This window comes from Lingula anatina, chromosome 1 (genome assembly GCF_051362555.1).
Source record: "Lingula anatina isolate TDL-2025a chromosome 1, LinAna3.0, whole genome shotgun sequence".
Taxonomy (NCBI): Eukaryota; Metazoa; Brachiopoda; class Lingulata; order Lingulida; family Lingulidae; genus Lingula; species Lingula anatina.
In genome coordinates, this window is record NC_141767.1 from 6,531,148 (window position 1) to 6,545,558 (window position 14,411).

The following is a 14,411-nucleotide window of genomic DNA, read 5'->3' on the forward strand; positions in this document are numbered from 1 at the left end:
TGTGATAAGTTTATTGATTCACATGACACAATTCCAACACGCAGGTCGAGCAGTGATCATTATCAGTCTCCTCTGATCGACACTAAGAACGCTGTCGTACCTGGGGTAAGAGAAATACCTTCACATATCACCAGCACATTATGTCTTCCTCGGGCGATCAGCCTTTAATGTCCACATCATTTGAATCTGACCAATTACCTGATGGTCTCAAGTGGTACACGGAACCCAAGACGTGGAAGACCAAAGCCAGAAACAACAAAGGGTTACTTGCGATCACGGTAACGTATAATACTTCCTATTACTTATTAGACCTACTCAGCCTATTAAAATTAGTATAAACTCTATAAAATGTTAAAAAGCGTATTGAAAACAGCACTAGAGGGTGTTTATTTGGACTACACTACCCATTTGAACAAGGCCTTTTGTGCCATCATAAAATACATTATTAATATACATGTATTTACTTTTTTATTTATTTATTTTAATAGTTAAAATTGATTTTTGCAATAATGATAATTATTGCTGTATTATAGTCATAATTTTGTTGCGTCATTGGTATTTTATTTAATCAATTATGCTTTTTTTATAACTTTTCTTCTAGGACCCCAAAACAGACTTCTGGCAAAAGTAAGTCAATTTACTACTGTAACTTTAATTATTACTGCAAATAAATTTGTCTAAATAAATTAAATTTATGGCGCAAATTATCCAAGTTGTCATCTTGATATAGTGAATCAATTTGATTGTACGTTGACCTGGTTATGTGATCTCTCTTTACATTATAGGACATACTATGAACCCCTGCTTGTGGCTGACAATGGACATTTTCTGTACCTTGATGTCAGTCAAGAGAAGGTTGTTATGGAAACAGAATTTGAAATAAAATCTAGTGACCAGTTTGACCAGGTAATACAATGTAGGCTATTCTAATTAGTGCTTCAAGAAATTCATAACCATTCTGACAGTAATTATAATAATGATATGCTTTTTGTGACTGTTCATATTACTTTTGTTTCTACTTAAAGGGATAATAACTTCATTTTGGCCAAAAAATAGATTTTTCTGAGGGAAATAACAATTACCCTATACCTACCAATGTTTTTTTAAATCTGTTCCTGCATTCAAAGTTTGTCCCTGGTTTTTTTCTTTAAAAAAATTTTTTTTTTTTTTTGGTAATAATCAATTAAGAGATTATTACAGAGGGGGGTGATGTGGTCTGGTAGCAAGTACAGATTCCAGAATAATTGCAATAACTGCCATTTTGATGGTAATATAGAATTTTTTATTATACTTCTGTGAGTAATATATTTTACTTTTATTAGTTGTTTACAATTAATTTATTGTGAACTTATATGGATCTCATACGAAGAGTTGTTATCCCTTGAAACTATGATGAGAATATATTGGTTTGATGCTAATTTTAATAATGTTTTATTAATTTTTCAAGTGTGGTCTCATGGTTCGTACAGACACTCTCCACTGGATCAAGTGTGTATGTACACTTTATTTACCATCACCCACACAAAATATAAAGTGTTTATGTTTGTGATTTGCATGAATCAGTCTGGTACCAGTTTTTTCATATTAAAGGTTGGTCCAGATGCGATTGCCTAAAACATGACAGTGGTAGTAATTGCATGAGTGACAGTAGATACATTTATGTACATTGATAATTTATACTGATACAACAGTAAAAATTGGTATCGAACACATATTGTTGCTGATCAATGCATCACCAGTTGATATGCCATGTTTCAATTTGAATTCAGTCAACAAATCAATTTTTTTTATTTTATATATATATATATATATATATATATATATATATATATAAATTTGTTATAAATTTGCTGTCATTACTAGGGAATAGAATATGTAGATGGACATCCAGGACTTGGCTGTGTGGTGACCAATGACTTCAGTGATTGGTCAAAGCAGGACTGGCAGGGCAACAGACTGTGCCTTAGATTGTACAGGCAAGGAAACTCATATGTGGTACATACATTTTAACATGATGCTTTTTGTTTCTTATAATTTAAATGATTGCTATTAATGACAATTAATTAATTTGTATTCTAATAATAAGTTGCTGTTTATTATATGGCAGACAGTAAATACACCTGTTTTTTGTTGTTGGGTCTTAAAATACCAAAACATTTCTTAATACTGAAATCTAGTAATATGATCTTAGTGATAAGAACCACCTTCTACTGCCACTGTCTACTCAGAATTCATTGCACACTTTTCTCTGCAGAGATGGAGCACAGAATTCTGGTTAGACTGATTAGAACGACTCTTTAACCTCAAAAATAAGTTTTTCATGGCTCTAACATTTCAGGTAGAAAGCAAGCTACCTTCAGATTCAAACTGGAATTTTATACGCATCGCACATTTAGACCATGCTGCCACTGCTACAGTGCAAATGGGCTTGTACTTCTGTTCTCCAAAATCTGGAGGAGCAGAAATGTACTTCCCACACTTCAGTATGAGACCTACCAAAGGGCACTCGCATGGTGCAGACTGATTCATTTTGTCAACTTTGACTGACTGAATGATTTGATTATATCTGTTGGATGCACACTATTGAGTCTATGAGAATATATCTTAAACTTTGAGTGACTTTACACAAAAGTATGTCAGAGAAAAAAATTATCTGGTGTGGAAACAGTTTGCTGGTACAGTAGTTCCTGACCACCACGCTATCAAGTTTTAATAATTCAGAAAAATACATACTATTAGATATAAGATTTAACTAAATAAACATAGGAAAACATGAAAAAATTACGTAGATTATAAGAATAAAGTATTTTTTCAATCAACAGCTAAATAGTGAAATAGTTTACCTAGAATATTTTGATGTCTAACAGAGCATTTTCATCAGGGAATGTAATGCGGCTTCTTATCAGGGGATATATATGCTTGAAATATTGGAGGTAAATTATTACAGTATTTAACTGTTGATTGAAGATAAAAAAGTTATTTATTTCTATAACATAACACAGCCAAAGAAATTCTTTGGCTATGTAATTTATGTTGATATGCAAAGTAGGTGTTCATGGGTGGTTATTTTAATACTTCTTATAAAAGTAATTTTTGACAACAATTGTGATGCAACTCTTATAGTAAAGAAGTTTGTTTAATTTTCTACTGTGCTGTTAATAAAGAATTATATTATGAAAAATGTCTGTGGGCTTTTTCCACAGTCCAGAAATGTGCCATCAATTAACCAGTGACATAGCTGTGAATACTAGTATTTTGTGAAAAATCAATCTGTGGCTCTGGTAGAGGGTACTAAAATGAGGCCATTCAATAGATCAGCACCTGTACCATACTTTATCGGCACGTGTGGATGGAGCAAACCATGATATGTAAAAATGTAAGAAATAAACATATAGTTTAAAGTTTACCTTTATTTACAAATATTTCTTTTTTTAACAAGTTTCACATACATACATAAGACTGCACAGCTTACATGTCACCTTATACTAGTATCTCAAATTATCTAGAACAAATTCAATGGAACATATTTATTTGTTTTGAGCATTTGCTGCTAAACTGTAATAAATTTCCTGGTGCCAAAGTGTCGAGTTATGCAGTTCAATTTAAATGCATATTATCAGAGTGCAACATGAAGAATCTCCACACAAAAAGATATTATCAAAGGGTTTTCTAATACTCACTTATCATCAAATTATTAATTTTAAAGTAAAAAGAAAAATCACAGATGTACTAATGTAACTCTTTTTCACACTTGACTTAAGCCGAGTGCAAGGGTACATGCATTCCTTGTATTGTAATTCAGCATAAAATTACTCTTCTTAATTTCATTATCTAAAAAGGATGTAACACATATCTGACATGTGTTTGTGATAGGAAGATTTATGATGCCATGAGACATCTCTTGAAAGTTCTGACTTGAACTTCGGTTATGTCTCCTTTCTTATATTCCGTTTAGTTTTCTTTTCCCAATGTGCTTTGTAACTTTTTATTTTTGCTCCCACAGAAAATTCTGCTAGAAAATGTTTGCGGATTTCGGCTCGTTCCTCTGGTGGTGGCAATAAAGGAAACACTTTATCCTTTTGCCTCAATACAGAAATGTATTGCTGTTGAATAAAAACAGAAAAAGAATGTTATTATATACATAATTAAATTCAATAAAGGCCATGTAACAATAAATGCCTTAATTGCAACAGGTTTTTTTCATAAATTTGTTTTGCTTACCCTTACTTCCCTAAGTTTATTTTCCTTAATTATTACATGTACAAAATATAAGAGAAGAAAGACGGATACAAATTAAAATACGTGTTGATCCAGTAACTTCATCATACACATTCAACTATGTAAGACAATATACTCAGTATCTACATAGATAATCAAGAATGTGAGCAGTATTTGGAAACACAAATGGCCCACAAAAAACAAGACTTTTTTCAGTTTGTGTCATTACCTTACCATACTAGTATTTGGTCCTCATACTATTTCATATGAGGACCAAATACTAGTATTTGGTCCTCATATGAAATAATGAAATTTCAAATTAATAAAAATTATAAAATAAATTTTAAAAAAGTAATTAATACACTTTAATTTTCAAAAGATTATTCTGTATCTATGTATTACCTTACCCAAAATTTTCTGCAATTTTCAAGATTCTGAAAGTAATCATTGCATCTGGTTCTGTCCTGCAAATTCTTTTGCATGCATTTATTCTTCATAAATAACTCCTGAAAAATGTCAATAATCAGAATTGTTTACAGTATTCTAATCTACTGGTATACCTGCACAAATCTACATATAGCATTGTCTAAACAAGGCAGCAAAGCTGTCAAATGTACAGACAAAAAACAGAAAGTAAAGATGCAAAAAAGGTCATTTTGTCAATTTTGATGCAATAATAAATAATGCTTATAATAGCACTGTCAGTCAACACTGAATTTTAATCTTGCACAACAGGTAACATGGTCAATAACAGGAGCAGACCCAGAGATATTTTCTGACAGTATTACAAAGTATCTATGTTGATCCATCCTCCATTTTGATGGTCTTCCAACAGAAAAAAATAGATACCAGTCAATATAAACTTAATAACCTGACTGTCTTCCGGAAGACCCAGAAGATGGTCTCAATCCACCCCTTCAATAAGATTACAGTTTCAGGACCATGAGAGTTCAAATTCACATTATGAAAGTCTCAATATTTGAAAAATGATGACAGTGCATAAAATAATATTACATAATGTTTAAAGACATAAAAAACAATACAACTGCTTATGTAGATATACAGAAAATGTGCAGAGCCCCAGGCAGATGAGAGTTAAAAGTCACAAATGCAAGTGTTTGAGAAAAAATTATAAAGGAAAACAACAAAACTAGAAAAGCACTTTGAGAGTGCAGACCTCTGCCAAGGCAGCAATTGTTGATTATTATTGATAATTGATTGATTATTGATCCGGACCACCACCAAAAATTAATCATTGTCCTCTTTGGCCCACTTCCGACAGTTCCTGAAAATTTCTGCAAAATCGGTCCATAACTTTTTTGTGTTATGTGGATGACAGACAAACAGGGGTGAAAATATAACCTCCTTGGCAGAGCTTGAGGTAAATATAATTCCAATGAAGATGCTATTCAAACTTTTAATCTTCCAGTTTGATATATATATATATATATATATATATATATATATATATATATATATATATATATATATATTTAAAACTTATTTGCAATATTAAACAAAATTTACCTGCATAATTATCACTGCTTCCTTATTATTAATCTAGCAGAGAGCTTTACCTTTGGGAGTTTACAGGGACATATCAACAAGTGTGCTTTACGTAATCTCATTTAATGGCCTATTAAAGCAAATGACTTTATAACTCTGAAATTAATCTAGTGATACCCAAGGGTAATTTACAGACTGACACACTCAAAGGTCTTCAGGCCCATAAGTCGCACCTTAAGAAAAGCACAAAACCATAATGCCCAAAATAGGAGACTACCAATCCTGATGCAATAATACATTATGTTTAACTGCACAGTCAACATCAACTTATGCACAACAGGTAACACAGACGAAAGTAAAAGCATAAGGCTCCAGGCCCATCAGAGTTCAAGTTTATACTTAGAAAGTGCCAGAATAAGAAAAATGAAAATTTCACAAAAAATGCATAAATACAATAAACATGATAATCCAATAGAGCTGGTTTTCTCATGAGCTGAAGGTCAATCCTAAAAATCTTACTTGTAAGTTTAAAATTATAATAAGTGGCACAGTTTTCTTTTCATAATGTTTGCAGTAGCAGTGCAAAAAGATTGTTGTCAATTTTGATGTAACATTACATAATAAATTAGAGAATAATTATCACCAATTTTTGTTTATTGACTATAAATAGGATGGACATGTAGAAAATATGATTACCATTTGGCTTCATGTCCATGGGAGCTCCGAGTCCCACAATGAATATGCCAAAAAGATAATGAATATTACACTAAAATGTATAACTTCCAGAAAAAGAAGCCAATTAGACTGCTTTTCTAACTCAGGCTGCATTTTAGTCCTGTGTTTCTTTTTTGAAAGTTTGACAGGCATAAGTAACAAGGTTTTCCCATAATGGTCATCAAGGCAGCAGCACCAAAAATTGTGTTTTCTTATATTTTGATGCAACATTACATAATGCTTAACAGCATAATGACCATCGATTTTTAATAATAAAATATAAGTGTCATGGATTTTCACAAAATGTGACTAGCATGGGTCTTCAAGCCCGTGGAGGTTCTAAGTCACACCTTGGAAATGCCAATATGTGAAAAATTAAATTTTCACAAAAAAATGTTTAATTGCCAGAAAAATTTACCAAACAGACTGCATTGCCTACTGAAGCTGTATTTTAGTCCCATGTTTCTTTCCTGTAAGTTTGAGAACAGTAAGTGACATGATTTTCCTTAAATGGTCATCATGGGAGCAGTGCCCAAAATAGGGGTTTCTTCAAATTTTGATGCAATATTACATAATGTTTTACAGCATAATGACCATCAATTTTTAATTATAAAATATTAGTATCATGGTTATTCAGAAAATGTGACAAGCAAAAGTCTTCAGGCCCATGGAACTTCAAAGTCACATATTGAAAATGCCAAAATGTAAACAAGACAGCACTGTTCTGAAATGGGTTTATTCCTGTTTTTAACACTTTTTTAACATAAAACAAAATAAACAGTTTACTGCCATTTTTATATGACCAATGAAGAAAATTGATGAGATGGGAAAAGTATCAATAGAACAGTGTTAAATGTCCAACTTCCTCCATTCCTCCATTCTGAACATAGTGGATGAATGCATCTTACAAACTGCAATGATATGAGTTTATTTCCATTTTTGACACTTTATTACACAATACATGATAACAAGTTTACCATCATTTTTAAAAAATCAACTAACAATGTTGTAAAGATGCAGGAAATGTCAAACAAACACTTTTACGTATCTTATTAGTTCAATAATGAGACTGTTAACATGCCTAAGAATTGAATGTGAGGAAATGTGAAAAAACAGCATAACTTCTAAAATAATGGACTGATTATGCTGATTTTCAAACTCAACCTGCGTTTCAGTAAGATTGGCCCCTCCTGTGAGTATAATGACAATTGGCCAATCTGTTTTTCTTATATTGTGTTATCAGTGTTGCATATATACTGAAAAAAGTGAAAAAACAGCAAAAATTCCCTATAAGTGACCCGATCGTGCTGATTTTCGAACTTGACCTGGGTATTATGAATATTTATCAGTTCTGTAAGTTTCAAGCCAAAAGGTATAATGGTTTTCCACTTATCGTGTTATCGGTGCTGCACATATGCTGAAAAAAGAGAAAAAATAGCCTAAATTCACTAAAAATGACCCAATCACGCTGATTTTCGAACTTGACCTCCGTATTATGTATATTCATCAGTTCTGTAAGTTTCAAGCCAAAAAGTAAAATGGTTTTCCATTTATCGTGTTATCGGTGCTGCATATATGCTGAAAAAAGTGAAAAAACAGCATAAATTCCATATAAGTGACCCGATCATGCTGATTTTCGAACTCGACCTGCGTATTATGAATATTCATCAGTTCTGTAAGTTTCAAACAAAAGGAAAAAACGGTTTTCCACTAATCGTGTTATCGGTAAAAGTGCACGGCGACGACGGCGACGGCGACGACAGACGCAGATGACGGCTATATGTACAGACACATCTGTGTCTGTACATAAAAATCAAGATAGAGAAGAAGAGAGGCGCCTAACACACACACATATTACACAACTTGTGTTAGCTGTCAAATTGTTAAGCCAGGGAGAAAGAATGCTTAGAAACTTGAGACGCCCTACATTCCTCTCTCCCATGCCTACACGTGAGCGTAACACTAAGCTTGAAAGTAACACCGAGCTCTTCATATTGCCTCAGTTTTCGACCTTACGTGCTCACGATACTCTTACCAGCGGTAAGGGTACTGTGACTACGAAAGGATTTACAACTCCTTGGAAGTTGGAGTACGTACACGTAACACTGAGGCAAAGCACTACAACACGTTTGGCCTCTGTTATTTTTAAATACACCCACCCTCGCACATGGATCAATCGTTTCATCAACATCTCCAACTGTTTGAATATTTTCTTCTATCTTAGGGCCGCCTGATGTGAAACTTGACATTTTCCCCGAAATTAGTGATGCCGCTCTCAGTCCTCGCCTTGTAAGCTCTTGAATGACGTCAGGAGGGGTTCCCCAATCCCAGAATGCACTGTGGGCAATGGCCGCTTGCAGGTGGGACCAGGACAAAGAGAAGAGATCACCTCAATTTTATTCTAAATCTCGTCACAGTTTCTCGGTGCCATGAAGCAGATGAAATCACATGAACTCAGAGGTAATTTAAAAGTGCAATTTTGGTCAGTTTTTTATCATCGATGCAATACGTCGATGGCCCAATTTTCCTCTCCCCCCATTGTGGCCCCCTCAGGAATTCCGTAAAAGAAACTGGGTCAGCCATTGTAAACAAAGTCAGTAGCGAAACAAACCAAAGGCTTCATTGCGGAGTTATGAAGTATTGTATCAACATTTTGTCATTAATGGAGAAAATCCAATAAGTACTTGGGGATTCAATCAGTCATGGAAATGTTGTAAAATTGCAACTGTTAGTGATATCACTAAAACAATTTTTTGTAAAACTATTTCAAATTTTTATTGGATTAGTACTGTACTGTATCTTAGATACAGAATATATCGTTAGTTCATAGTTTTTGTAAAAAAATGTGCTAGAACCATACTGTATAATTATGATAATAATAATACACCTGCTTAAAAAAGAATACATTTGCACTATTTCAATTTCAATGATCCAACTGCATCTTAATGTACTGTACCACCGGATAGGACCTCTTCCTTTTTGTTTTCAGATTCATTGTACACACAGAATGCAAGGACATACTAATCATGAAAGAATCAAATAAGCTTACTTCTTATGCAGACATATCATCTAGGGAGGACTTCATGCAGGCACCAAGTGTAACTCCTCTTCACCTCAATGACCCTCAAACTGATGGATTTGTATCGTCAGAGGAAATGGATAAAACCTCTCCTATCACATTTGATGACAACTTACTGTGTAAGCTTATACCCGTAATAGTGAAAACACCAATTTTTGAGATTATGTGAAGTTTAATATGAAATAAAAGATGCCCCTGAAGTGCCCTTTTTCTATCTCTATGATTACTTTGAGATTTAATATAAGTATTCTACTGCAGGTAAAGTAATCAACAAAGTGTACACAGGATGAACCCCCCCCCAAAAAAAAAAAAAAATAATAATAATAATAAATAGATAAATAAATAAATTTTTATTAAACCCTACAAAGGTCCATCAAATTTCAAGAAATTTGTTGGACTTAAATTTCAATATGAGCATGATCATTCCTCAAAGTTTCACTTATCTTGGTTAGTTTGCATAAAAGTTATGCTCCAAATGGCCTACATGGCATTTGGAGGCACACTTTCATATGTCACGAAAAATATTGTCAATTACTCAAACACATTCCCATATATTCCTGTTCATATATATATTTGCGTTTTAATTTCATCATTACAGGGTGTGACGACTGCAGGACAGCATTCTTAGGTGGTTGCCCCACCCATGGTCCACTGTCCAAGGTGAAGGACAAGGTGGTCCCACCCAAGGCCAAGCTTACTCTGCCCTACTGTACCTCCCTCAGGATACTAGAGCTGAGAGCTGGAGACAAGCACAGTATGTGGGCTTTATACTTATGAAGATTTGTAAATGAAATGGTTTTCTGGAAACCAGGTGGAGAATAGGAAACATTGTGATATTTTGTGCAGATGATTGTACACTATGAAGTTTAACTTTCTCCAGTTACTCTGAAGTACATGAATATTATATGTTGCCTCGCCTAACTTATGCACTACAAGATTACATGATCCAACATGTATATATCAATTTGGATACGTATTGGAAATAAATGTTGCCTCACCTAACTTATGCACTTATGTGATTACATGCTCCAACATAAAAACTTTTGATGATACCTCAGATATGTTCTTTTTTTTTCACTTTTAAAATTAAAATCATTCTGCTTTTTTAAACAGTCTTTGGGGTTTTTGCAAAAAAGATGATACAAAGAAGAACACAGTTTGGTCCTCTGGAGGCTCCTGTTAGTAGCACAGTGCCCAAGGGAAGAGAAGCAGTGTTGAAATTAAAGGTAAATATACATGCCCAGTCTTTTCTCATGCTTTTCTAGAATTTACTCATGTCATTGCCAGTTGATATTTTAGGGTTATTTAAGTCCAAAACTTAAACTTAACTGAATATGTTTGGCAGCATATCTATAGAAAAATTTTTTTCACCACAGATCTTCCAGTCTGACCCTGAGCTGTTCACTCACTTAGACAACACAGATGAGGCCCAGTGTAACTGGATGATGTATGTGAGACCAGCCTCTCACAGACAGGAACAGAACATGGTAGCTTATCAGTACCAGGGTGGCATCTACTTCTCCACTATTAAGGTGAAGATTTTTTTATTTGTAATTGTGTCTGACTCAGTGTATCATTTATGTGTAGGGTTATAAATTTGTGTCTCACTAGGTGTGTGTGTGTGTGTGTGTGTGTGTGTGTGTGTGTGTGTGTGTGTGTGATGGTAACAGTTATTTTCTTTCCTTTTAATTATATTTATTTTGTTATGTAAGTTACATGTAATGATGGATTTGCACATTAAAAATAAACAACCATGCACCAATGGTCTTAATTATTGACACACCACTTACCATTGTTTTTAGTTTCCTTTCCATTTATATTTATATCCATTTTGATTTAAACTTGCTTATGCTGCATTGATTACAATTTTGCAGAACATCCCAGCCAATGCAGAGCTTAGGGTTTGGTATGCTGAGAGGTATGGGAAGTTGATGGGTGTGCCTCCTTTGGAGAACTCTGTTGAAACAAAGCCAGGTAAGAATTTAATGTGCCACATGAGCAGTTGCAGTACATCTTTAGGTCAGTCCTCAGGCCAGATGTTCATTTGCCTCCTAACCACACTAGAAGGAGCATGTTATATTGAATAATACATCAACAGACATAATTTGGTATCTTAATTACCTGAATTACTCAATATTAATTAATGTCAATTACCTCAAATACAAAATAAAATCTTTCATTCAATGTAATTAAGTCTTAGGTTGCATTATCATTAAAGAATGATGAGACAGGTTAATTAACTGAATCGAGGTCTGACAATTTAGGTGAAAGTATTACATTTAAGGTGTAAGTGTTATGCTCTATAGCATGTGGTCTAAGGATTGGCATTAAATGATTCCTTTACTCTAGTCAACATCAAGCTAAATACTGTTGTTTTAAAATAAATGATCATCATTTGAGAGTAAATTTAAAAGAAAAAAAATTATTTTGTTTTCTCCCACAGAACCTAGTGACCAAGGATATGAAAAAGATGGTGATGATGAAGATGAAGAAGATGAAGAAGATGAGGAGGAGGTACATGGCAACACAGATTACCATTCTGACAATGAAGAAGTTTCACTTCAAGGGGAGGATTCCACACACCTGGAGTGGTCTTGTTCTGTATGTAATAAAAGCTTCAGAACCTTTGTGGAATTAGAATGCCATGTTTGTGACCAAAGCGGAGAAGACAGTGGTGGCCGAAGGACTCGCAGTAAACGTAAAGGTCATCCAGTGAAAATAATGAAGAGTGAACGTAAGAAAAACAAACCCGCATACAGAGAGCTGGCTGGAGAGTGGGAGGTGCAATCATTGAAACCTTCGAAGAGAGGACGTAAATCAAAGCCATCAAAAAAAGCTTCAGTTGCTGCAAAGAAAGCTAAACCTGCAAAGAATCCAACCATACAGAAGAAATCTACTGCCGGTGAATCCAACCCTGAAAAGGTCCTTGTTTGTCAGTATTGTGGCAAAAACTTCTCAAGAGCCTCAAAACTCCAAGCTCACATCAATACACACACAGGGGAAGGTCCATTAGAATGTAAATTTCCACAGTGTGGCAAACATTTCACCTCGAAATTCAAACTGAAACGCCATGAACTTATACACAAACCAGAGGAGAGACAACACCGCTGCCCCTACTGTGATAAGGCTTTTGCAAGAAAAGATCACTTGAAAAACCATCTAGTTACTCATGATCCCAACAGGGCCAGTCTGGTGTGCGCCCTTTGTAACAAAGAATATCATAATGCTGGATGTTATAAAGTCCATATGGGTTTCCATGATGCAGAGGAGGGTTCTTTGACTTGCCGTGTTTGTGAGCAGATAATGGAAACAAAGGAGGCTCTTTGTTTTCATCTCAAAGTTCACATGGGGTCCAGGACTGCTAAAGGGATAATGGAAAAGAGGCATCCGTGTCCGCATTGTGAGAAGCGGTTTTACACTCCTAAGGATGTCAAAAGACATGTTGTGACTCACACCAAGGCACGTGACTTTCTTTGTCAGTACTGTCCACAGAGCTTTGGTCGAAGAGATCATTTGGTCAGACATATAAGTGCAGCACATTCAGATGGGACACCTGGTGCAAAGCCCAAAACTGTTTCACCTCGCAAGCGTAGGAAGCAGTCTGAGAGAACCGAGGAGAGCCCAGCAGTGAGTCAAGAAACATTAGCTCCTGTTGTTGCCCAGGTTATAGCTTCTGCGCCATTTACAACACACTATACTTACAATCCTGGCTTGTCACAAACTGAGTATAATGCATACCAGGGAGTCAGTAATAGTGCTTTGATAAGTATGATACCAAAGGACAACTCCAACATGGACACACTGTCACTCAGTCATGCTGATTCTTCCAATCAGATAAAAGCCAACAATGCTCAACCAATAGGAAGCAGTGGCCTAGAGCATCTTGGCCAGTCAGATCCAATGAATAGAAAGGACAATTCTGGAATGGACTCCTTGCCCCTGAGTGCAGCAGACCCTAGTCTTATGAAACATTATGGGATGTCTGGATTATCAGCACACTCCCAGCCTATGTTCCATTCTGTTCCAACCTCTGTAGGTCACAGTGGTCTCATTTCTCCAAATTTACATACTGGCTCTCCAGGAGATATCCCAATGGATGTGGGAAGAAAACAGATTGTAAGTGGTGCCCTTCCAGGCACTCATCATGAATTAGACAGAGGTCCCCACATTATTGATGGAACTATGACTAACTATCTGGATGCATTAAAGGTCATTGGCTGTCTTCCCTCTGCTTGTCCTCTGCCACCCCCCAGTATAGCTATGAGCAGAGACAGTGGACATCCATTTACTTCTGTAGGACAATCATTCCAGCAGGGATATCAATGAGAAATATCTGAATGTGCAATTAAAATTTGGTTACATCAGTACTTTGCCCAGTCTTGTAGCAAGCCTAATTATTACCATGATAACACAGTTAATTTGGAAATCTTAGTAAATAGTATATGGAAGTCTTAATATTTTGATCCTAAATGTACAAAGTTTCAATCAAGTGTACCAATTGCCTTAATTTACATTTTACTTTTTTTTTACATATGTAAATACAGTGTGATAGATCTTAAGGCTCTGAAAAACATTTAACTGCTTTTATTATGAATCAGTAACACAAGGTGCTTTGCTCTTTGTTTTGTTTCTTAAGACTATTAAAAGCATATAACTTTCAACTGACCATATGATTTTCATACAGCCTTGATTATAGTTGTGGATTTCATCTTGGGACATTTGAATACAGATATAACAGTTAAACAATTATTTTCTTAAACAAAAAGTATTACTTGATGCAGTAATGCACACAACATCATGGATAAAACAAAAGTTGTTCAGTGTGATTCAATTTTTATGGTAAGGAAAAAAGGGAAAATATTGCATGCACCTTGGCTTAAGGTCAATTAAAAAT

The 14,411-nt window shown here is 34.8% G+C and overlaps 3 protein-coding genes across 4 annotated transcripts; 2 read left to right on the forward strand and 1 right to left on the reverse strand.

The window, feature by feature from the left end:
* The first annotated feature begins 114 nt into the window (after positions 1-114).
* On the forward strand, positions 115-2,748 carry LOC106169654 (uncharacterized). The gene is made up of 6 exons (XM_013549194.2): positions 115-278; positions 602-627; positions 786-906; positions 1,448-1,492; positions 1,864-1,995; positions 2,339-2,748. The coding sequence occupies exons 1-6, from the start codon at positions 141-143 to the stop codon at positions 2,522-2,524; spliced, it is 648 nt and encodes a 215-aa protein (XP_013404648.2). The 5' UTR covers positions 115-140; the 3' UTR covers positions 2,525-2,748.
* A 644-nt stretch (positions 2,749-3,392) lies between these two features.
* LOC106169656 (coiled-coil-helix-coiled-coil-helix domain-containing protein 7) lies at positions 3,393-8,761 on the reverse strand. The gene is made up of 3 exons (XM_013549196.2): positions 8,598-8,761; positions 4,626-4,724; positions 3,393-4,103 (listed from the first exon to the last, which is right to left on the reverse strand). The coding sequence occupies exons 1-3, from the start codon at positions 8,685-8,687 to the stop codon at positions 3,927-3,929; spliced, it is 366 nt and encodes a 121-aa protein (XP_013404650.2). The 5' UTR covers positions 8,688-8,761; the 3' UTR covers positions 3,393-3,926.
* Positions 8,735-14,183, forward strand: LOC106169651 (uncharacterized). Of its 2 annotated transcripts, none has more exons than XM_013549186.2 (7): positions 8,735-8,898; positions 9,428-9,636; positions 10,116-10,271; positions 10,631-10,743; positions 10,894-11,049; positions 11,392-11,491; positions 11,961-14,183. In XM_013549186.2, exons 2-7 carry the CDS (start codon positions 9,465-9,467, stop codon positions 13,841-13,843), a joined length of 2,580 nt encoding a protein of 859 aa, XP_013404640.2. In that variant the 5' UTR covers positions 8,735-8,898; positions 9,428-9,464; the 3' UTR covers positions 13,844-14,183. The 2 variants fall into 2 exon arrangements, with proteins under 2 accessions (XP_013404640.2, XP_013404641.2); XM_013549187.2 differs by having other exon boundaries at positions 8,778-8,898; positions 9,499-9,636.
* The last annotated feature ends 228 nt before the right edge of the window (positions 14,184-14,411 follow it).

What these genes read in the sequence shown, in the direction of transcription:
- LOC106169656 (XM_013549196.2), bottom strand. Translation starts at nt 8,687, where the DNA reads ATGTCAAGTTTCACATCAGGCGGCCCTAAGATAGAAGAAAATATTCAA. An exon ending in CGATTGATCCATGTGCGAGG is followed by an intron (nt 4,725 to 8,597) that starts GTGGGTGTATTT and finishes GACATTTTTCAG; the next exon opens with GAGTTATTTATGAAGAATAA. An exon ending in AAAATTGCAGAAAATTTTGG is followed by an intron (nt 4,104 to 4,625) that starts GTAAGGTAATAC and finishes TTTATTCAACAG; the next exon opens with CAATACATTTCTGTATTGAG.
- LOC106169654 (XM_013549194.2), top strand. Translation starts at nt 141, where the DNA reads ATGTCTTCCTCGGGCGATCAGCCTTTAATGTCCACATCATTTGAATCT. An exon ending in AAGGGTTACTTGCGATCACG is followed by an intron (nt 279 to 601) that starts GTAACGTATAAT and finishes CTTTTCTTCTAG; the next exon opens with GACCCCAAAACAGACTTCTG. An exon ending in GGCAAGGAAACTCATATGTG is followed by an intron (nt 1,996 to 2,338) that starts GTACATACATTT and finishes CTAACATTTCAG; the next exon opens with GTAGAAAGCAAGCTACCTTC.
- LOC106169651 (XM_013549186.2), top strand. Translation starts at nt 9,465, where the DNA reads ATGAAAGAATCAAATAAGCTTACTTCTTATGCAGACATATCATCTAGG. An exon ending in ATTTGATGACAACTTACTGT is followed by an intron (nt 9,637 to 10,115) that starts GTAAGCTTATAC and finishes TCATCATTACAG; the next exon opens with GGTGTGACGACTGCAGGACA. An exon ending in TCTACTTCTCCACTATTAAG is followed by an intron (nt 11,050 to 11,391) that starts GTGAAGATTTTT and finishes ACAATTTTGCAG; the next exon opens with AACATCCCAGCCAATGCAGA.